Source organism: Mesitornis unicolor, unplaced genomic scaffold (assembly GCF_000695765.1).
Source record: "Mesitornis unicolor isolate BGI_N332 unplaced genomic scaffold, ASM69576v1 scaffold19498, whole genome shotgun sequence".
In the NCBI taxonomy this organism is placed as follows: domain Eukaryota; kingdom Metazoa; phylum Chordata; class Aves; order Mesitornithiformes; family Mesitornithidae; genus Mesitornis; species Mesitornis unicolor.
In genome coordinates, this window is record NW_010201380.1 from 6,332 (window position 1) to 30,368 (window position 24,037).

A 24,037-nucleotide genomic window follows, 5' to 3' on the forward strand; every position below is an offset into this window, starting at 1 on the left:
GTTCCAGTTAAAGGTGGTGTTACTGGAATGTTCCAGTGAAGCTTGACTCAAGAAAGTCTTGTAATGGAAGCTTAGATTTTGTTTGGTCACCTGTGATACCATGTCCACTTGTCATGTAATACAGCTATTTAATCCTAAACCTGCCTAAAATGAGTAAGTGCATACCTTGTAGAACTGTGTAAGAACTGTGTATCTGCCTTTATAACTACTTCAGTAAGACATTTTCTTTAAAACATGTAAGACAGATTGTGAGATAGAGACCTAATCTTTATGTATTCATCTCTCAGCATGAGAAAATGTTGAATCAGTTGTCAAGGTTCTACTTACCCATTTAAGTGGAGGTTTCTAGGAGAGGATGGGGGGTTAAATATGTGAGAACCATCTTTGGAAGAACTAGTCTTTGGAAAGAGACTCCTGAATCTTTAATGTATGTGGGTTAAGAAAAACAAGTTCTTCACACTCAACTAAACCTTTCCTTACTTTTGGCCAAAATTTCACTTCCTTTGCCTTCAAGGCAATTTCGCTAGTTCTGTTTTTGTTCCAGATTTGGGAGTGCAGGGTGCAGAATGAGATTGTGATTCTTAGTTTTCAGAAATATTTTTTAGTTATATATCCCTGCCTGCCTTTATGACCAAAACCACAACGTTGTTGAAACTATTTTTAAAACTTCTTTTCTATTTTATTTTCATATCCTTATTATTGTGTCAGAGGACTAAGGAGAGCATTCATTAAGAGCTAACTGTGGTTGTGGGTTTTTTTAATTGCAGGAGTCGGAGTTACCATCAGAACTGAATAATGAAGAAGGATACTGTGATTTTAACAGCAGGCCAAATGAGAACTCTTACTGCTATCAGCTCCTGCAAGAGCTCAACGAGCAGAGGAAGAAAGGCATTCTTTGCGATGTTAATATTGTGGTGAGTGGGAGGGTCTTCAGAGCTCACAAGAACATCCTGGTTGCAGGCAGCCGCTTCTTTAAGACTCTGTATTGCTTTACAAACAAAGAAAGCCGTAACCAAACCACTGTTACCTATTTAGACGTTGTTGCTGTTCAAGGCTTTTCTGTCATCTTGGACTTCTTATATTCTGGTAACCTCGTGCTTACGAGCCAAAATGCAATTGAAGTGATGTCAGTGGCCAGCTACCTTCAGATGACGGAGGTTGTCCAGTCCTGCCGCAACTTCATTAAAGATGCCTTAAACATAAGTATAAAATCAGAAGCTCCGGAGACCGTTGTAGTGGATTACAACAGAAGATCTGTTAGTAGGGATGGTTTGTCTCCAAGGGATCAGAAAGTTGCCAGCTTCTGGGCAACGCGAAACCTTACCAACTTGGCAAGTAGCATAAAAACTGAGAATGATGCTTACCCTATTGATGAGGGCCAAATGGAAAGCTACCAAATGAATGACTGCAGTTGGGTCCAGGACAGCTCGCCTGAAATGGCTGAAAATGAATCTCAAGGTGAGGGAAAAGTTTTCGTATGGAATGACATGGGCGCACAAGGACAATCAGTTCAAGAACCTGGAAAAGCAAGAAGGAAAAACCAAACTGCAAAGAGATTTATTTATAATATACCACCTAATGCTGAAGAGAACTCAGAAGATTGCTCGGTGTTGCAACCGTCAGTCCCATATCCAGAAGAAGACTTGTCATTTATTAAAGAAGAAGCAGGTAAGTGCTGCTTAATGTCAGTCATGTAATTTAATTATTGAATGAAGTATGTGACAATGTAACTTTTATAAAGGTTTGTTGGATGGGTTCTTTTAGTAAGGTCAGCACACCAGTCAGTTTACCAAATCAGTAATCTGAATCTCCACCTTGGGTGTATCTTCAGCTGGAGAAAGGAGTGACAATGCTGTGCCCTGCAGTATGGAAGATGCTGTTTGCATTTGATGCTTGAGTTGGGGATCCTTACCGGTTGGTAGAAACTAAAATTCTTAGATTTACATTTAATCTGTAGCCACTGTTAGGCACAAAATCAAGGAGTGATACCGGGTGGTAACTGGTTGCACCAGAAGAGCCTTTATAATTTCCTTCTCTACACCAGCAAAAGATTTTTATGGGAATTTCCCTCGCTTGAGTGTCACTTGGAAACAAAGTCAGCTTTCTGCTGCTGTTTATTGTAAATTGTATCTGGGAAGCTACAAAATGGTCTAATCCTGACTAGTATAACAGAAACACTTAAAGCAGATTTGTGGAACAGATTGGAAGGAGATGCCACAATGACATAGTAGAGGGAGTATCTTTTTGTTGAACTGTTCTTTAAACAAATCCTGAGAGTGACTGAATTAATAAGATTTTTGTTTTTTCCCTTAAGTATCTCTGGTTGATGTAAATGCTGGAATAAGATTAAATGTCTGTTTGCTAAACAAATACAGCCACACAAAGAATTATGAGCAGATTGTTCACAGTGCAATTGCAATTTGGGACAAGGTAGTTAAGTTCAGGTTTTAATTTTAAAATTATTATCATACACTATGAATAGTGGAGGTATATATTTGAAGTACTGCCATTTACCTGCATCATTTTTAGATGAATTAGAAGTTCTGAAAACTTAACCCAATTTAGGAGTCATATTGAAGGTGGATTTGAGACATAGCTGGAATGAAGTTCTTTAGATGTATCTGTTTCTAAAGCATTTTGAAATGTATGTCCCCTTCAAACATCAAGGGACTGTGGATATCCTCTGCTTCCTGGGTGGGGGAGAGAAACCAGGACTCACACCTGTGGTTATAGAATATTTCCAGGTATTTTTGTGTTCCAGTGACAAAACAGATTTGAAAGCAACCTGAGTTGAGTTCTGGGAGAGTCTAGGAACCTATATTTACTTTGGTGGAAGGAAGGATGGCTTTGGTTTCTTCCTGTACCTCTATACTTGTTTGAAAACATGGCTTTTGAAAACAAGTCCTTTCCATAGCAGCAGGAACAGGCCATTTCTCTGGGGCCCCTGAGATACCTCTGCCCACAGTGTGCAAACGTTGGTCTGCCTGGCCAGCAGCTGCTGAGGTGTTCGGGCAGTACCTGAACAGTAGCCCAGCAGGGGACGTGGTGTTTCTGCGCTGTGCTGTGCACTGCCAGTGCATGTGTGTGGGTACCAGAATGATGTGTGACAGTACAGACATGCAGACTGGAGCTATGGATGTGTACATCTCGCACATGAGCAGAGGGAGCCAGTACCAGAGAGCATCCTTAGAGTTAGTTATGATGTAGTTATAGTTAGGAAGTAGTGCGGCATAACAGGAGCACTTCTGGAGAAGCAGCTGTGCTGAAGAGCCAACATTCATTGTGCCTCAGAGGTCTGCTTATCTCTAGTCTCCATCTCTAAACTCTGTGGGTGGGTCTACTTCAGCTTTGTAGTTCAACTTGGGAGTGTGCACTTGTAAAGTGAATTTCCTGATCTTTTACTAAGCTTTCTTAGGCTACACAGGATTTCTTCTGGCTGAAAATAGAAGCTGTGTTTCAGAAACATGCCTTTTGCATGCCAACTGCTAACAGCTCTTGGGTCCACAGCACCAGGTTAGATCTAGCATTAATTAAAGCACCTTTAGATTTGTATAGTGGGGATGTTGAGTCCTCATCAGCCCCACAACAAATTGTTTGTGTTGGGCTACACTTGCTAATACACTTAGTTGCAGTGCCATGAAGAAGGGCAGCAGAGGGTCTGATGCAGGGGCTGAGGACCTGTATTTTAATTGCATGGACATGAAATTTCTAACACAATGTAGCATGTGATTTCTGTTTTATTTGTATGGGGTGGATATTCAACATCTTTTACCATTGGAAATACCATAGAGAATGTCTACTGAATGATGTCCCCAGCAACATAAATAAATACTTGTTTGTCTTCTGCAGAATTTGAATAGGTGTTGTGGAGCTTTCTTGAAGAAATAATGGAGGTTATGGGCGGTGTAGTCATGAGTAAATAAGTTTAGTCCTTGTTCAGTTTTTCTTCAGACAGAAGCACAAAGGTTTCCAGTAACTCATTGTGCTAAAGTATTAAACTATAATATGCATTCACGTGACATCTTGATGAAAAGAGCTGTATTAGATGCTAGGCACACACTGAATTTGTGCTGTGATTTCTGTCCAAAGCTGTTGAAAGTTCTGTGATTGCAGGGGGTAGTTTATTTCATGATTTCTTATTTTATTTATTTTACTTTAATTATTTTTTATTTTATTTTAAAAATGTTATTTTTTTAAATAATGTCAGTTATCTACTTGGTGGTCCCAAGTAAATAATTAAATTTTCTTCCAATGTTAGAACTATTCTGGAAGCTGTATATATTATTAATATTCTAATAAGACCTTTACTTTTATGAAGTTCTTATGTGCCTGCATGTTCTTTGAAACAAGAAGGGATATTGGAAATAGGGTTTGGTATAGTTTACTTTCACCCATAGTCTGTGCTTCAGCATTTGATGTTCTTTCTCCTCTACTGCTGGCTAGCTTTTTCTTCACTCTGCAGCTGGATTTCACTCTTAATACTCTTCTCTCAAGTGTTCCCTCTACACCAAAGCAAAAGTGCAAGAGGGAGGAGTGGAGAATTGGAAAAATGACAAGAATGAGTTGTAGAGTAACCAGCAGGTTATATGGTAACTTCTTAGTTGTGGATTAAATTTCTTGTGGAGATGAAAAGCTACCAAAAATAAAAGGCACTGGGAGTTAAAAAATGCATAAGAAAATATCTTCTGGAGTAGATACAAGGCTATGCTGTGAGAAGAAAAAGAAAGAATAGCAAATTCTTGTGATGAGAGCTAAGGAGTGTGCTGTCCCTTTGGTGGTTAAAAGGGAAAGAATGAGCTTCTACTAGTGTTCTTTGTCATGTGCTGATGAGGATCACCAGCACCAGCTGTGGTTATGAGACGTCCATTTACAAGCGAAGTGATTTGCTGTGTCCTTGGTTGTGGTTTTGAGTTGTCTGGTGTTTTTGTGAGGGGAAAGAAATACCATAGATATAGTGGGGAAGCCTATTTAAGAACACTTCTCTCACTACAAAAACTTACCCCAAAGGCCCCTACCTTGAATTATGTAGTAAATGGACATTCCAGATGAGTACTGCTAGATGAGTATTAGTTCAGAAAGCTTTTGTTGTCAAATATCTGCTACCCCTCTTGTCCCAGTAAAACAAACATGTTAAACTGCTTCTTGCTGAACTTGAGTTTTCCTACAGGTATCCATGAGGATGTGTCAGTTTCTCCTTCCTCTCACCTTTGTTGCTGGTGTGTTTATATTTAATACCTTCCCTGTAAAAGTAGCACTTTGGTGAGCTTCAAAAACTCAGTGAAGTTGAGATGGATTTAAAATTGTATGTACTGTTACTTCATTTACCTACTCTTTCTGAAGCTTTAAAGCATTCTCCAGTTTTAGCTATGTTAATTAAAATAGCTGGGTTTCTTCACCCTGAATGTTACTTACTGTCTATCTTACTATCTTCCTTTCTGGTTGATAATCATCTAAAAATGTCTTTACGGTTTATAGCTGTGGTGTGTCTTACAATTAACCATTTACCATGGTGAAAATAACAGGGCAGTCAGTCAGCATCTCTTAGTAAGTTTCCAGTTCATAGAAGTGATTCTAATTCATAGCATTCTTAATGTCTGTTTATCGTTTTTAATATATTTGTATTACTTCTTGGATTTGTTTTTCATTTGGACCTGTTTTTTGGAGTACAAGTGTCCTATTCTCAGGCTTCAGAACACAGCTGTGAAGTATTGCTTATGTTTTCCAGAGCTGTGTTGATTCTTAAATAAACTTGTATGTAATATCCCAATAGCTTTATGAGGCTACCACTGGATTATTTGTAACCATGATTTTCAGGATAGATGATGCTGTATTATGGTGGGAGTGAGGGGAAAGGATAACAAGGCCAGGATGAAAACAGCTGTTTTGTGGACCCAGAGGATTCCTGAATGGTTTTGTAGGGGCTCTCAAGGAATTTAATTCAGCTTACCATAGAAGCAACTACTTTTCAGAAGGGTACAACCAGCAGGTAAATCTGCTTACACAAATGTAGTGCTGGTCAGTTTTACTAACGATGTGAGGGAGCACCATAACACAATTTGATCAGGACTGTAAAATAAGGACAGGTCACTTTGTATTTGAAGAAACCAAGATTGGCGTTATCTGAACATTGTATATATTTCTTGTTGGGATAAACCCCACTTGTCTATCTGAGTTACAAAGGAAAAAAACAGTATAAGGAAATTAAGCTTTTTTCCCCTACTCTTCCATGGTATTAGAAGTCTCAGATCTCCAGCTGATACCCTGATTGAAAGATATAAATTGCTTAATGGATATTTAACCTCTTTATTTGCCCCATTCCCTATGTAACCTGGTATTGAAGGCCCCATAGGTTTTTAGAAGTCATGTAAAGAAAGTATGACACCTGGGTATCAGCCTCTTCCCCATTCATTAAAGTTACCTCTCCTGAGGATGATCTGAAAGTCAGGTAGATCCTCACATTCTCATGGTGTGGTCAGCCACTGACCTTACAACTTTAAGTGATGTTCTATATGTTATTGTTGTGTTTGGGTTTTTTCTTTCTTTTCTTTACTTGTTTTTTATGTTAAAAAAAAAAAGAGGTGGATGGGTTGAGGATGAAGGTTATCACAGAATCTTAGGAGTTGGAAGGGACCTCAAAATATCATCCAGTCCAACCTCCCTGCCAGAGCAGGATCACCTAGACTAGGTCACACAGGAACACGTCCAGGCAGGTCTTGAATGTCTCCAGAGGAGACTCCACAGCCTCTCTGGGCAGCCTGGTCCAGTGCTCTGTAACCCTGACAGTGAAAAAGCTTTTCCTTGTGTTCACATGGAACCTCCTATGCTCCAGCTTGCTCCCATTGCACCTTCTCCTATCACTGAGAGCAGCCTGGCTCCTTCCTCCTGACATATCTGGTGTATACAGACCTTTTCTGCCTGAAAACTTTTTTGTTTCAGTGTAATAAAAATTGTCACTCTGAAGTGCTGATTTGATTTTTTTTTTTTCCTGCTACCCCATTACAAAATGGTGAATGATGATGGCAGCAAATCCACAGATAAAGAAAACCAGGGGCTTGATTCATCTGGGGGAACATAACTCTAGCCACAGAAGTTAACTGTGCTATTTCTTGAGCTAGCTTCCCTCCTGCATCTCAAAGATGTAGCCCAGTAAGTCAAATCTAATTAATTTTATCACATGCTGAGCAGTGAAAGTGTTTTTACTCCAGATATTTCAGATCTTTTTGGATTGTACTGATTTTCAGAGTAGTGTGGAGCTTTTCTAAACTATTGTGATGATGAGACTACAACTTTCTTTAAAAAGCTTTCCCTAGAAAGTCTTGTTTTTATACACAGCCCTCATATCTCCTACATGCTTGTCTTCACATACCTGTCCATTCCCATATAATACTTATGAAGCTAAAAGACTGTTAAAGGACTTTAAAAATATCCTTTATGTCTTAACTGACATATGGTACAGAAAAACAGTGTTAGGTTTCTTATTTAACCTGTAGGATTTCTGCATTGGTAGGCCTGTTAAATTCAGTTACACTGCCATAACTCCCTGTGAGAGAGCACTATTACACTAGAGTGACTTTGTCATGTAAGAGTTTATGGAAGTATAAATTGATCAATTGCTGTTCAGTTACTCTGGCTGTGCAAGTCTTAGTGTGTTGTGTAGCTTTGGTTGGGTTGGTTTGCTTTTAAATTTGAGGAAAGGGGTAGGTTATCCTCGGGGTTGGTAGCTGAGTAGAATAGTTTAAATGGCCTGTAGTTTTACTGAAAGACTGTTCCTTCAGGTTGTCTGTCCTGGCTGAGTAGTTTTACTCACTGCCCAACTCCTAACGCTGTGCACATTCTGGAATTGTTGTGTACAGAACTTGCAGTCGGTTTTTTAGGGTGGAGAGAGGCAGGTGCCAGTTCTTGTGCCAGTTTCTGGCAGGTATCGGTAAAAATGTCCAACTAGAGAAATGCGTTCATAGTGTAGCAAGCTTATAGTAAATGTACAGTACTTTAGCATAGGTAGCTTATACTTTGCATTTACCTTAAAGCTCATTGTGGTGCTTGAGTTGGCTCAGCAGTTTCACATCAACAATTTCACATCAACCACCATTGGTGCAGCTTTGTTATTACAAGCTTCATCCTGTACTGGGAACAATGGAGAGGGCAGCTAGCAAGATCAGTTACCATTTTTACTGTAAAAATGAAGCCAAAATTGCAGAACTTGAGTCACTTCTGGTATTCTCAAGGCTCAAGGGGGTTTGAGAGGACATTTTCTAAAAAATCATCTTTAAAGCTGGGGAAAAAAAAGACTATGTTAAGCAGCAGTTGTCTTTCAAGACTTGATGAAAAAGGAATGTGAAATGTTTATATTACAAAGTCTGAGTTATCTCTTGAATACTTTACTTGAGAAGTCTCTCTAGGCACATCCTTAAATTGAGTTGTTTGCAGTGTTTGTGATCTGGCCCTTGAGCTTACAGCATAGTCCAGAAGTTTATGGCTGAAGGTATTTTCTTGACAGTGAAGTCAAGAAGAGCTATTTTTCTGAAAATAGCTTACTGGGGTTCATACTGTTTAACAACTTGAGCAGTGATCAGGATAGTAGGGCAGAAGATGCTCTCAGCAGGTTTGCAGATGACATCAAATTGGTAGGAATGGTTGATATGCTAGGGGGCAAGGCTGGGCTGTTGTTCTGATGGACCTCAGCAGTCCACAGGAATTGGCCAACAGGAACCTCAAAGATGCTGTACAAGGACAAAGTCCTGCATCTGGAAGTAACCCTGTGCATCACTACCAGCTGAATGCTGAGTGGCTGTGTATTAACTGTGGAAAAGAACCAGGGGGTCCTTGTGGACAGCAAGCTGAACATAAGTTGGTGGTGCACGGGAGGAACAATGAACTAGCTTTGTAGTGCTGGTATTAGCAAGAACATAGCCAGCAGGACTGTCAAGACCACATTTGAAATACCGTGACCAGTTTAGTGCAGCCCAGTACAAGAAAGATGGCAGCAAGCTGGAAGAAGTCCAGTGGAGTGACACTAAAGTGGTTAGGGAGGTGGTGAACGTATTCAAGGAGAGGCTGAGGAACTGGATTTATTTATTTAGTATGAGAAAGCTGAGGGATCTACCAGCTGTCTTCTACCACCTTAAGGGGGATTATAGAGAAAATGAACCTGGGTGCTTTTCAGAGGTGTGCTGTGAAAGGGCAAGAGTCAGTTGTCGTAAGTTATAGCTAAGGAAATTTCAGTTGTATGTGAAGGAAACTGCTGACCATTGGAGCAATTGTGTTGGAATAGATTGCTCAGAGAGTGTTTATGAAATCGTCTGTCCTTGTAGATACTTAAAACTTGGCAAGGTCCAAAGCAGTGTGTTGTCCAGCTTTGAAGTTATCCCTGCTGTGAGTAGGAGTTGAACTAGGTGACCTTCAGCAGTCCTTTCAGACCTCAGTTTTTCTTTGAGTTTGTGGTAGTCCCTGAGAACAGTAACTCCCTCACAAATAAATGATCTGGATTAGGAAAGCTCTTACTATCTTGTGTTTCACTGGTGTAGCCTTTATGGGGAGAGATCAGCAAAATGGCTTTCTGATCTGAATGGCACCCGTTTTTCAGGGAGTACGTGATAAGTTGAAAAAGCGAGTGGGTTATATATTTGGCATCAGTTGATGGTCCTCTGGCAGGGTTAGTTGGTGATAAGTCTGCCTCCATAAGCAAGGCAATAAGGAGTTGGATTTTTTTTTCCCCATGAATGAGAAATAGTAAAAATTAAGAGCAATTGTGAACAGTACATACAGTATAAGTTAGATTGCATTGGCAAAATGTCTTAAGTTTGTCAGAGCCCTCTGTTGCAAGAAGCAGTTGAGAAGTAATATGGTTTGATGCCTTTTCAGAAGTAAGGTTAAAGATGTGAGTAATACTCTGGGAACAAATGAGGTACAATATATTTTCTTTCCTCACCTTCCCAGTTTGTCAGCCTTGGCAGTGCTGTTTTCTTCTGTCATGTCACCTAACATAAGCAACAAATCCAGCTCTCTGATAGCAATCCAGATTGTATCAGTAGATGACCACCGCTCTCTTTACAATCCTTGAAAATTATGGCTTAATTGCTTATCCTGTCCAGTTTCTGCCTTTTTTAGTTGATCTGAATGAACAATCAATGTCAGAAAACTTGGTGGAAAAATAATAGTATTCCTTTTATTCCTCTTCTGGCACTTTTTTAGTGGCAATATGTATTAAGAATACAGAAGTTAAGCTCATTACAGACACCTGTAGGTAATGCGAAGTTTTGCATCTTCTCCCTCAGCACAACATACATCCATGTCCCTTTCTGTAATGACCTGTTCAGTAGCTTCTATTGTTGTTGTTCTCATTAATCTCCTTGATCATCCCTGGCTCAGCAAAGTCTCCTTTTCTTCCCCAAAAATCAACATATTTCTAGTTACAGGAAAAAAGCAAAACTTGTCACGCTAGAGACATTTCAGCTCAGATGCTTTCTCTCTTTCTGGTGATAATCCACTCTCTCTTGTCTTCAAAGCTGAAAATCAGTGTATCTGACTTCTGGTTATCTTTTTTCCCTGAAAGCAAACACAGTAGAATATAAAAACTTTCCATAAAGTTTTTGTTAGTTGTGTAAAAGCCTACGCAGCCACTTCATTGTATTTCAGACTGCATCTCTTCTCAAATTGACACCTTGAGAATTTTAGTGCTAATTGTTAATCTTATCTGTATTCTGTTTTATTTGTATTATTTTTTATTTAATTTTTACCTTTTTAATTTTTTAAATTTTATTTTGCCAGGAACAGGTTAGATGCTGACTATAGCTGCAGTTTTGCAAGCAGGTTTCAGGGGGCAGTAGCCTGGGTGGGAGGAGGAATGGGAAATGTTATGAGGCACAGGGGTCCATAACAGCTTATACTGGGCTCAGCTGCAGTCGACAGCTTACCTTATGTCCACCTGGGGAAACCAGAGGATGGTAGGTGGTGCACTTCCAATTCCTGGTCTATATGTAATTCCTGTCTTTCCTGTACAGATAAGCCATTGGATATTAAAAATGCCCTTTTTTTGGTTGTTTTGTTTTGAACACGCTCTGTGGGCTTAATCTAGAAAGCAGGTTTTCTAGGTCAATGAATTATTCTAAGAATAAGCATTAGGTTTAATTATGATCTACTTAGTCCTGTACTGTGCAGAGACTGAAGTGTCTGTAGCAACCTCTTATCTCTTGTGGTATCTGTGCCGGTGTTCTTTCATGTTGTAGCAGGTCTTCTTGTCAAATTGGAGGTAGAAAGATTTAGTAGCTATTATCTACATTAACTGCACCTTTTAAGTTTATTTGGCTCTATGCTGAGTTTTATGCTAAGATCTAGACCTGTGCAGGGATATGAGTTCCTAACTTTTCTCAAACTTCAATACCAGCTGTGAGCATAAGTGTTCCAAATGAAATTCAATTGGTGTTGTCTTAGATCCAGAACTGTAAAAAGGACAGTGTTATAAATGTGTTCTGTTTGGTACAACTCTTTTTGATGTATGTTTATTTTGAAGGAAGCTATGCAATATTGTCTATAAACAGTATATACATTACATCGGTGAGCAGTAAAGGTTAGGTCTTTTGATCTTGCAGATGCTTCTCCTGTAAGGGGGAGAAAAGTGATTAAAATATTGTAATAATTGATCTCCTCCTGGTCAGCTGGAGCCAGGACAGTTCTGTTAGAGGGGAGAAACCTGTAAAGAAAAGGTCTAAAAATTTAAAGGGGTTCTAAAAGTGGTTTTATTGTTTTTCCCTGCTAGATCCTGAAGCTTGCTTTTATTTGGAGCCTTTTAAGCTTGAGGTCAAGTCATCTTTGCTCTTGTGCAGAACTGTACAATGCTGCTTTTTCACTAATCCTTTCTTGTGTATTACAAAAGGAAGTTTTACTGCTCACCTCAAAGGAATGTGTAGTTGGCATGTCTGTAGGGTATCTGTGTTATGTTCCTTGAGCTGTTGTGAGATGCCATTGCTGGAGTCCATAGCTCCAAATTAGCGTAAGGAGTTCTTACCTCTTTTGGACATAACAACAGCTATTAGTGTCAGTAATCAAAAAAATTAAGAAGAATTGAAATTCTTTCGTCACTACTTTGTCTCTTTAAGGAGAGGGAGATTTAGTTCCTTCCCTTCCCCTTCTTTCTTTCTATACCAAAATAGGTAGGTGGGTTAGCTAAAACACTGGGGTTTCTCTTCCTTTGTCCACTCGAGCTCTGCTTTTTAAAAGCTCCGATTGAATCTACCTACTTCGGCAGTTGTGGTCCAGCTTTGCTTATCACTTACCATTCTCTAATGGATAGGATAAAGTTGTAAGCTTCCTATTTGTTAGTTGATTTCCTTTTGAACTGTTGTCTTGTGTTGCAGATGAAACCTCCACTGTCAACTGTAATGCTGCCTGAGCAGTAAAAGTAACTACTGTGTATGTCTAATGCTGTGAGGATTTGTAATCTGTACTTTTTTCCAGTAAAACTGTAAGTTGTGAGTGTTTCAGTGTGTAGCTTACCACTAACTGCATGAAATTCTAGTTTATGCTAAGACAATTCCCTTTCCTGGAAAAATCCTTAGAGTGAGCAGCATGAGGGACAAAGGAGAAAGTATTTTTGGACTATTAAAGTGTACATTCACAGACCTGAAAGTAAAAGAGCATCTATTTGCTATGAAGCCCTTCTCAAGACTTTACACAACAGTGACATTGGGAATCCAGTGTGAGGACCTAAGTACCATCCAGGCAAATAAAAGGAGATCTGCCAGTTTCCACTGCAGTTTGTTTATTAAATAAACTGTGTGCCTGTGAGAAAAGTAATGGATTTATGAGTTCATGTTTTCCAACAAGCTCCTGTCTTGGGGATTGGGAGGAAGATTGATTGCACTCTTGCCAGAAGAGTCTTTGACCCACAAATACGATTTTGTCAAATAACCAGTGCAGCTTTCTTGTGTACTATTTATAGTTCTCTTCTCAGTGCTCTGTGATTCCATATTCACTCATGCAGTTCTTAGTTTTCACAAAAGTATAGAATTAAACAAGCAAGGATCCTCTTTTTAAGGCACTGTTCACTTCTGAATTATTTTGTTCTTTTAAAGAGGAAAAAAGCTATGAAGGACACACAAACTGCATGCAGAGCTTGTCTAAAAACCAAATATAAATACATCAACTAGTCATAAGCTGGTGTAAGTAATTATGGTCTCTTGAATTGATGTGGTTATAGAGTAATGGAGATGATTATTCAAAAAAGGATTTAGACGTAGCTGTAGGATACGTTATATAAATAAAGGTATTTAAAGCACTTTATATACCACTGAGATATTTTAAGGCAATAAAGAAAATCAGCCTTCCAGTAAAAATTTTAGCTTTTGTAGCAACTAGACTGCCTGTGGTAGTCCAGATGAAGTCACTGCACAAAGCAATTTTAAAGGTAATCCAGTGGAGGACATTTTAGCCCTGTCATAATGACAATGAAAGTATAAGTAACCTTATCATAAATGGTCATGTAGGGTGAAAAAGACTGATTTTTTTATTAGGATGCGGAGAGGAAAATGTGCTGTGGAGAGTAGTTCAGAGGTTTAATTTCATTGAAATTAGGAATGCAGTTATTTCTTTATTTCAGTATTGAAGATTATATGAAAATATTATAATTACTGTTTGAAGGTTTGAAACTTCTTTGTCACAGTTTAAAAAGGGATACATATTTTGCGAAACAACATGAAGCTAAAGTAAGACTGTGTCTGTAATAGGTACTTCAAGTGACTTCAAGTATGGGCTGCTGCCGGGCACTACAAGTGACTTCAAGTACGGACTGTTGCCAGGCACTACAAGTGACTTCAAGTATGGCCTGTTGCCAGGTACTTCAAGTGACTTCAAGTACGGACTGCTGCCAGACTCTTGGCCAAAAGAAGCTTGGGAAAATGGCAAGTATATCTGATGGAGAGAAGGTTGTGTTTTTGTCTCTGATACGGGTTCTTTGTCTTCTGTGTCACTGCTGGTAATATTTGATTAATTTGTTTAGAGATTTATAAGATTAAGTGTTTAAATAATCTTTCATATCCTTTGCCTTTCTGGATAATGTAAATAGGAGTACTTCCTTGGATGGAGAAGGAGGAATTAAAATGTATGGAAAAGTGAAAATAGAACATGATTTATATCAGCTCTTGTATGTGCCGGAATATACCCGAGATCTTCAATGATTGCTAGCTTCCCCCCGCCCTTAGTAAGCCAACTACAGATAAATGGGCTTTGAAATTGAACACTTGCATGATGAAGATACAAAGTTAAATATAACTTTAAAAGTAAGCCTCTGAGCATACTTCTTGCTATTAAAAAAAAAAAACAGCCATGTTGCAATAAAAGTTTTTTAATTCAATGCAGCCATAACTAAAGCTCTCTTCAGTCAAACCTGTGCTATGTAACCTACCCTTTCACAGTTTATGTCCGTTCCTTAGTAGTTCAAGCAAGCAATTACCTCTAATTATTTTTCTGTCTGAAAACATACCAAAAAACCTACCACTTCTAAAAGAATCATTGCTAGATCCTTAAAATACATGAAGTGTTAAGTAGAAAGAGGATCTTAAGGACTGAGTAATAGTAATGCCTGCTTCCTCTCTGTAATACCTTGAGCTATTACTGGGATGCAGTTTATGATTTACTTTAAATATTTTGGGGTTTACAGTGGAAGAAATTGGATCATCAGAAGGTGGAATTCACTAGCAGGCAAGGAATTAGAACTTGGGTCTTAAGAGGTCTGGCAGTTCTTAAACCATCAAATTTCCATATATCTTACAGACCTGATGTCTGCCTGTCTGTCATACCCCTGTTGATGTGTGTAAGACTGCAATTTAAAACCTTTTTTGAACTTACTTTTCTTCATGTAAGCCATTATTTGATATTGTAGTTGTTGACATGCAGTTTGCATGAGTGCTCTGATACACCAAGGCAAACTTTTCAATATTAGCAAAATTTAACTTCCGTGTTGTGGTGGATTTGGAAGCTGGGAGGAGGCATGCTACATATAGGCATGCAGGCCCATACACATAGTGCACAATTGCTATGGCTTGCTTTCTGCCAGCATGAATATTAGAAACTCTTAAACATACAGTCATGTAGACTTAGCCAGTGCTTTGTGGATGCTTCTAGATGGTTACAGTCATGTTCATAAATTATCTCACCTGTAGTAAGTCGAGTCAGTACCCTATTCTCAAAATAATCCTTGTATTCCTGTGTGGCCACCTTCGTAGCTGTCACAGCATCCTGTGCTTTTTCTATTTCACACAGTAACAGGCAGCTGTAGTAAACCTGTTTTGCACGTATCTTTTGAGCAAGCTATGTTATCCTTGATCCAAGGATATGTAAATAGTTCTCTTCCATCATAAGGAAGAAGTGGGATACTGCTACTTCCAAAAGTTTTTTTTTCTGCTGTCTTTATTTTTTTTGTCTACTGTTAGACCAAAACAGGTTTTGGGTAGAGAAATAGCTGAGATCTGAATCAATAACTTCCTTTTTTAGCTATTTCAGAATTAGGCTACCTCTTACTGTCCTACTCCTTCTGTCAATATTAGTTCTTGTTTAGTTATACTTTCTTTTTTGATTTATTTGTAGAGTCAGATCTTGGCAGGCAATTCCGGTACATAATTCTAAATAGAATATTGGGAGAAAAGATTGTAACTGTAAATGCCACAGAGCTAGAGGGTTTCTACTCCAGAATAAAGTATTTTCCAGTGTGGGTGACCTCTAGAAAATGGCATACTGCTAACTTACTCCAATTCTTGAAATAAGACTTCTTTTCAAATAATTGATCTGTACTTCTGTAGTAAAAATTTCTTGGCTACAAATAGGTATTTTTAGCAAGATCATACATGCAGAACCTACCAGTATTTGTGGTTTCTGCAGACAGGCATTGTCCTGATTTGGCTGATTAAAAGTCATGTGGATGCTTTATTGTTTTGGCACCTGTTTATTTTTGTGCACCAAGCAGAACATACTGAAATAGTTCGGGGTTTTTTGTGTGTTTCATAATCTTTTCTCGTGATTGCTTATTTTCTTGTAGGCGATTCCTCTGCTTTAATCATGAACAAGTTGAAGTGTCCACACTGTAATTATGTAGCCAAATACAGAAGAACACTAAAGAGACACTTGCTCATTCACACAGGAGTGAGATCTTTCAGTTGTGACATCTGTGGGAAGCTGTTTACTCGAAGAGAGCATGTAAAGAGACATTCCTTGGTAGGTAACCTCAAGTGTGTGTGTGTATGTACGCACATGTATGAGTGGGTTTCAGTGGTTTTTTTCAGATGTTTTGGTAGCTGGGAGAAACACAGTTCTCTGATTTGCCATGATGTAAATTGTTTTACCTTAATCCAAAACGGATTAAGATAAAGTTCTTTGTGTTAACTATACTTCTTATATTCTTGATGAAAAATGCAGTCTCAAGACAGTTGCTGGAATTCTAATAGAGATGATTTCAAGGTGATTTTTGAAATGACATGATAAAGAGATGCAGTATTCTGTATTCTGTAGATAATGAAGGGAACTTTGGCTTAGTGTTGCTGCAATAGAATAGCACGTCTGCTTGTTCTGTAATGCTGCATCACCATTTTCTGTGAGGGCACCCTTTTAATCGGCAGTTTCACAGTATCTTGGGGTAGTCCTGAAATACTTGTTTCACAACTAGACAAAGCTATAGTATAGTATCTGCTTTAAGATTTAGGAAGGAATGAAAAATATCTGAGATGCAGAAAGTAAACTTCCTTCTGACTTCCATTCTACCAACACCCTTACCAGCAGCTGAGCTTACCCTGTCCTGTGCGTGTTGAATAACTCAGGATTTGACTTGTACTGTTTATCTGAGGATCCAGAGAAAGTAGTATCTGTCTGTATTTTGCAGGTACTTTTTATCTAGTCTGTAGGAAACTGACTTCCTTATAATATTTACTGTATAGAATTCAAGGTGTTTTAGGGGAGTAATAAAAGCAAAATCATACTGGTGGTGAGAAGGTAGTAACAGTTATCCAAGCTGTGATTTTAAAAAACTCATTTTGTGACATGTTTTGCAGATACTCAGAATAGGTTAGTACATGGAGTGGGGTAAATTGCGGTTTATGCTCCATTTTGGTAGCTTTCCTCAGTCCTTTGAGAATCAGTAGACCAATTTGCTCCCTCATGAAGGTGTTCCCTAAGTCTCCAGAGCCTCCTTGCAGTTAGCTTTTTGTTTCTCAGTGAGTAGAAAAAGTGGTTGTGAGCTCCCAAGTTTTAATGTGGATGCAGAAAAGAGCTCTTAGTGTAAGTCTTCCTAAATTTCCTCTCTAGCTTGTGCTATCGTGAAATGGACTTTCAGTTCGCCAGTAATATTATTAAAAGTAAATAACCTGAGACATACCAGGATATCATTCTGAAAAATATTTATAAGACCACTGTAGTAATTTATTCCTTAAACCGCTCTACAGGTAGGAAAGGCGTATGCTAATAGGTCCTACATCCATTTTGGAACCAGTATCTTTATATTCACTGGACATCTCTTATCTTAGATACACAGCTTTCCACCCTGCTAACTGCTGCCTGCCTTCTTGCATACCACCTGATGAAGGCTTAGATGCCTGCAGGACCAGCAGTACTGTGATGTTACTGAGTCTGAAGGACAAGTTGTTCTGTAGCATATGTAGATGACTGCAGTAATGGAGGTGGTCAAGGTACAGGGCAGCTCTGTGGTGAGGCAGAGGAAGTCAGGTCATTATAACCTTATTAGAGGTGACACTATAACATGTCCCAGCAGCTACTCCACTTGTTCCTTTGTGGCTCACCAGAGGAAATGGCAACAGTGGGTGGTAGTTGGTCTACCAGCAAGAGTAGAGTGGGACTTCAGGTTTCTATCCTGCAGTATCTGTCGTGGTTTAATCGCAGCCAGCAACTAACCACCAGACAGCCGCTTGTTCACTCTTCTCGGTGGGATAGTGGAGAGAATCAGAAGGGTAGAAGTGAGAAAACTGAGTGCTGAGATAAAGACAGTTTAATAGGTAAAGCAAAAGCTGCACACAAGCAAAGCAAAACAAGGAATTAATTCACTGCTTCACATCAGCAGCAGGCACGTGTTCAGCCATCTCCAGGAATGCAGGGCTCCATCATGCATACTTGGGAAGGCATGCACTGTAACTCTGAATGTTCTTCCCTTCCTCCTTCTTCCCCCAGCTCTATATGCTGAACATGACATGGTCTGGGATATCCCTTTGGTCATCTGGGGTCAGCTGTCCCAGCAGTGTCCCCTTCCAACTTCTTGTGCACCCCCAGTCTACTTGCCGGTGGTGTGAGAAGCAGAAGAGGGCTTGATGCTGTGTAAGCACTGCTCAGCAGTAACTGAAATATCCCTGTTTTATCAACACTGTTTACAGCACAAATCCAAAACATAGCTCCATACCAGCTACTGTGAAGAAAATTAACTACCCCAGCCAAAACCAGCATCTTCCTGACCAAGTCTTGTAGCTGAAGAGTTCTTCCCTTCCCCTCCTCTAGGAAAGGAGATGAAGTCAGACAGGGTGAAAATAGCTGTGGAGTCCTGTGCTTTAACTGAAGCGTGTTCTTCTTGATGGATTCAGAATACTCCCTCCTCCCCCCCACCTAATTTTTTTTGTGCCATTCAATAAACACCTCAAACATTTTGCTTTGTCTGAAACATAACAAGTCTAGAGGCTGGAGAAAAAAACATGTAGTATCAGCTGCGCTGATTATACAGAGGGACTACAGTAACTATTTGTTTCTTGACCTTGGGTTTGTTTTTTTCCTCCCATCTTTTGGGTGGTAATTTTTGTTTTATCAACATGGCAACTTACTCAGTGTGACCTCAAATGAGATATTTAAGCACATAGTTTTAACCTGCAGTGAGGTCACCAGGTATAAGAAGGAAGTCTGCAATTTAATTTTTTTCAGGATTATAACTATTTATACATGGTTGCTGAATTCTGCAACCTTGTATGAGTAACATACTCTCACACTCGGAATTAAAATTTGTTTAGTCAAGTTAGTCAACAGCAGCCTTCTCATTTTACGCACAAGCTCACTCTACAACAGGATAAAAAAAATCCTCAAAAGGGATGTGGAAAGATGTTGGGTTTGGTTGTGTTGGGAAGGCGGTGTCATGGAAGAAGGATCTTGTTCTTTGAATTCACATGGAATTTAATACCTCTTGCTTGGTCTTAATTGTTCTAGGACTTAAAATTATAAAGGCAGTTTTCTAGATAAGATATGGCCCTGTGTGCAGCATAAGTGCTTATGCTATTCAGTACCTCTCAGAGCGTTGTTCTGTACAGTGAGTAATCATGAAATGCAGACTGACGCGCTTACAGAACAGGCAGCTATTCAGCTATGTTTGCAGTAATATATGCAAATACAACCTGATATGCATATTTTCATCTGCTAATATATCTCTTCCATAGGTGCATAAAAAGGATAAAAAGTATAAATGTATGGTGTGTAAGAAGATTTTCATGCTAGCAGCCAGCGTTGGAATAAGACACGGATCACGCCGTTACGGAGTTTGTGTAGACTGTGCAGATAAATCTCAACCTGGAGGGCAAGAGGGAGCTGACCAGGTGCAGGACACAGATTTCCCTAGGGATGAAGAATACGAGGAAAATGAAGTGGGAGAAGGTGATGAAGAGCTTGGTGATGATGTAGAAGAACAGAATGACCAGTCTCGATGGGATGAACCTGGGGAAGTTTGTATGCCTTTAGATGACTGACAGAGCATATGACTTCAGGGTGCTGCAAACAGACACTGTATGGATTGACTATTTGAATTTTTGGACTGAAGGCTTGCGAAATATGGTACAGGCTGGATGGTAGTTATGTTGCTGTGAAAAATGTAGGGTCAAAGCCTTATAGCAAAAAAGGATTATTAATTTTTTTATGATATTTGCACAGGACTGTACAGCATACAACCATTTGGTTGAATTATACAGAGTCCTCACATCTACAGTCAGTTATCAAAAGAAAAATGTATTTTTTATTATTTATAGGATATAGCTACTTGGGTCCTATTCAGACATAGCAGTAACTGTACTTATGTTACACATTCATGTATCTGTTAACATGAATGAAGAAAATGGCAACTTGGTATGGAAATACTAAGACAGCTTTCCCAAATCCACATGTACTTTGTCAGTGAACCAGTGAAGCTTATTTGGGCTACTGGTTCTTGTTTCCAGAAGCATGTCTTTGCCATACAAACCTTACCTCTCCCGTACTCTGATAGGTGAAAGCCAATCATTTAAATATGCATCACAGGTAACACCAAGACCGTATTGAAAGTTGGTTTTAAAACTTTTGGCTCTATGCTGACAGCTGGTATAGGTGATAAGCACTGAAGAAGTTAATAATGGCATTAATTTAGCATCTGTTTCTTCACAGTTATGAATTTTCAAGAAGGTTGTTACTGATTCATAAGTTCCAAAATGATCTTGCAGAAGAAATGACCAATAATGAAAATAACAGACTGATCGGAGCATGGATAACTCTTCTGCCGCTTGGTCAGAACAGATAGTCATGCTAAAAAGTAACTGATGTAGTAATGTTCCCTCCCTCCTCTGAAAGCTTCTGACTTCCCTGGTGTATACCTCAGTCCCACAGAATAAAAATACAAGGAATGGAGAAAGTGTCATATTAAACAACTTTTTGGTTGGTAATTTCTTCCTTGTCCGGGTTTTGGTTAGTTTATGTGGTGTGAATTGGACACTAGGCTATTGTGCCCATCGTTCGTCATTCAAATGAACACAAACTATTTTTTATTCTTTTGTACTTAATGGGTTGTTGCTAGTCTTTAATATAAACCAATTACATTTAATTGGTTAATTGACTTAATTTGCTTGAATTTTTTTTAAGAAGAAAAACAAAGTCCAAAGCAAAACAATGCTCTTTGAGTTGTCTACTTTTCAGGCTGATATGCTCCCTATGCTCTTTATTTCAAATTTTTTAGGAGGCATTGAAACTTGAAGTTTTTGTAGCCACGTCAATTTTTTTTTTCCTAAGCTTGTAATATTGTACCAATGATTTCAGACTTCTTTTGTAGGGAGAGGAGGGCATTACACCTTCATCTTAAACTCCTCTGTGTTGTCTAGCCTAAGACAAATGAATTCAGGCAATCATTGGAACGATACATCTGATGTACTATATGTCACAGCGAGTAATTATGCAGAGCAGTTATCATGACACATAGCTAGGCCAGTGTGACAGTACTGTATACAAACAAGTTGAGGGTCACCGTATTTTTCAGCTTTGTTTAATTTTAAAATGAGTATATTTTTTTCCTATTTTATATCGGGTAACTAAATTATGCTAGTTGTGTGGGTACCTTTGACCTATGCTTTGACGGACAGAATCCTAACGGTGCTCCATCTGATCAAAGTTGGTATGTATTGAACAAGATGAGCTTTACTGTTGTCTTTTCCATCAGTAGAACAGTAACATAATGTAAAGACATTGTTTTTGCTGATTGAAGCTGAGATAAGTTTGAACTACAGTTATATGGGAATTAAAATGCTTTTTTTATCATCCACTCGTTTCATTGGTAGTTTCCACGTTGTAAACCTGACAGACGATTAGGGTTGTTTTGGGAGGGTGGGAAGGGTGGGGTGCCTTTTTTTACACTGAAGAATACATCTTATTCTCATTGTTCTAGACTGAAATGAGTAATGTGTAATTCTGGTGGGGTCCAAAGTAGAAATTAGTTGGGCAAAGATGATATGAATGAAAAAGTATTTTAAACATTAAAGTAATGTTCTGCTTTGTGAATATGTAAGTATAGCCTAAAGATTTTTCCATCCCATTTATCCCCTTTAAAACCATAGTTTACAATTGGTAGATCTGTCTATATATATAAATATATATATATATATCTGAAATTCACCTAAATCTGCTTTATTAGAATACTGCTCACTTAATGCTTAGAAACTGGACCTGGCTCTACATTCTTAATGTATTTTCCTTTTTTGTTTTGTTTTTTCTCAAGATATGAACTTATTCTCTTGGAACTGAATTTTCTTTTACTACTTCAATCATTTATGTATATCTGGTAAATTATGACCAAATTTGTTGTTAGACTGCATACAGTAAATTGAAATATACACTTGGTACACTACAGAATTGTTGTGCTTTTGTTCTGATTATATTTGGAAAAGCAGGCTTTAATACAAATTAGTGTTATTTATAAATACTCAGTTGTTGTTACTCACTGGCCTTAATTTTTTGTTGCATTGTGACAATTATCATTTCCTTGGTAATACTTCACTGCTTGCTTTTAGAAGCTGCATGTAATTGCCCCTGGTAGGGTTGGAGGGAGAGGGGTGACTCTGGAAATGTGAGAGTGGCTCCTGCAAATGGTGTGACATGGTTTAATGAGGATCTGCTGTTCTCCTGCTGGGGAACCAAAAGAATTTGTTTGGATGCTCCCCACTGTCTGGATTCAGAAATTATTTTAAATATTTTACTTTGATTAGGAAGCTCTAAATTAATAAAAGTCATTTTCCTAAAATTACCTTAAAAGGGACACCTCAAGTTTCTTTGCTATCATAAAAAGTAGGAACAGATTTCTATTTGCAGTAGAAATTGTCTTTCCCTTAAATGCTGGAGCTATGCTGTAGTAACAGCCAGTTTGTCTGGCTTCTGTTTGGTGGGGTTTTTTGTTCGGTGGTCTTTGGTTTGGGGTTTGTTTTTTTTCCTTTTTAAAAGAAGAAATATTAATGCCCTTAAACAGTCTTCCTCATCAAATTAAAAGATACCCAGTCTTTCATTTTGTCTTCTGATGAAATACTTCTCAAAACAAATGTCTGGAATTTGCTTATTTGGGGCAATGCCACCCAGGAGTAGCTTTATGAAAAGAATCAGCTATGTTAGAAAAACAGACAAATGCAGAGTTCTGATGCTGGGTTTCACCCCCTTTCTGTGGGTTTTTGGTTGCTTTCTGGTCTCTTCAAGTAGTGGCGGTTATCTTCTAGAAATAAACATACAGAGCACTTTCTGGCAGGGAACTGTGATGCAGGATAAAATCAAATCACTGAGTACGTTTCATTTGATTAAAAGTCCCTGTCAGAGGAGGTGAGATGTAAGGAGGACAGGGAAAATGTTTGTCTTACGCCAATGTTACTACTATGCAATAGCAAGCATTTTTCAATTGACAGTAATGTCAGATGCTTTTTGCAGGAGAAATGGCATTGTTTTTCAGTTGTGTAGAAAATTTCCATAGTTCAGTTAGCAAAGAGATCTGCTAGTAAAATCCCTTTTTGAGATGCATATACTTCTGCAAGTGCACAGGTTTCAGGTGTTACTGCTTGCCCCTCTTCCTTCTGAAAAGAATAAGCATTACCAGGTGAAGAAAAGTTTGGGGCTGGGATGCTGGCATGTGGTAGGCTTCTAGTTGTGGGTCACAGCAGTAACGCTGGTAGGCAAAGAAGGCATCTTCTGTGAGCTTTAAGTTGGTAAGGCTTTTAATAGGATTTTCTTTAATGAGGCCAATCTCTGTGGTTTGCTTGCTGTAAGTTTTGTTTCACTTGACTCTCCCTGTTCTCGCCACTCAGTACCACAAGTCTCCCACCTGCTCTAGAATCTTTCTGTAGTCTGCTGACTCCACGCAGATGCAAGATTGACTTTGCAAGACCTGTACTTTATTGCTGCTCCTTTGTATCTTTGTAAATGGCTTTGGGAACTAATAGGAGAAATGAAACACAAGATACTTGATGCCATCATCAGCCAAAAAAAACTTATTGTGCCAGAAGAAAGTGAAAAAAGAGAAAAATGTTGAATGCAATGTGATAAGAAAAAGGCTTTTGGCTTCGAGTTGTTGCAATTCTGCTGGTTTGCTGCTTGAATGATTTGGACAATTCAATGTATTTCTCTCTAGCATAATTTGGTGACCACCTTCTGATGAAGAAGCTATGCAAGAAGCCCCGTTTTGAGTTACTCAGTGTCTCCAGAATGTGCTTCAGGCTCTGCAGAGGTAGTACCACTGAGTAGTTTTCTGTAGATGTTTTACCATACACCCTTCTGTTAGCATCCCTCTTCGCTATGTAATCTGTTA

The 24,037-nt window shown here is 38.7% G+C and overlaps 1 protein-coding gene across 1 annotated transcript; it reads left to right on the plus strand.

Annotated features, from left to right (window-relative positions):
• Positions 1-767: 767 nt before the first annotated feature.
• On the plus strand, positions 768-20,637 carry ZBTB10 (zinc finger and BTB domain containing 10; the record flags this gene model as incomplete). Its single annotated transcript, XM_010190064.1, has 4 exons — positions 768-1,668; positions 13,722-13,895; positions 16,028-16,203; positions 19,404-20,637. Coding segments are annotated over 4 exons (1,557 nt in total), but the record flags the coding sequence as incomplete, so codon positions are not given.
• Positions 20,638-24,037: the final 3,400 nt, after the last annotated feature.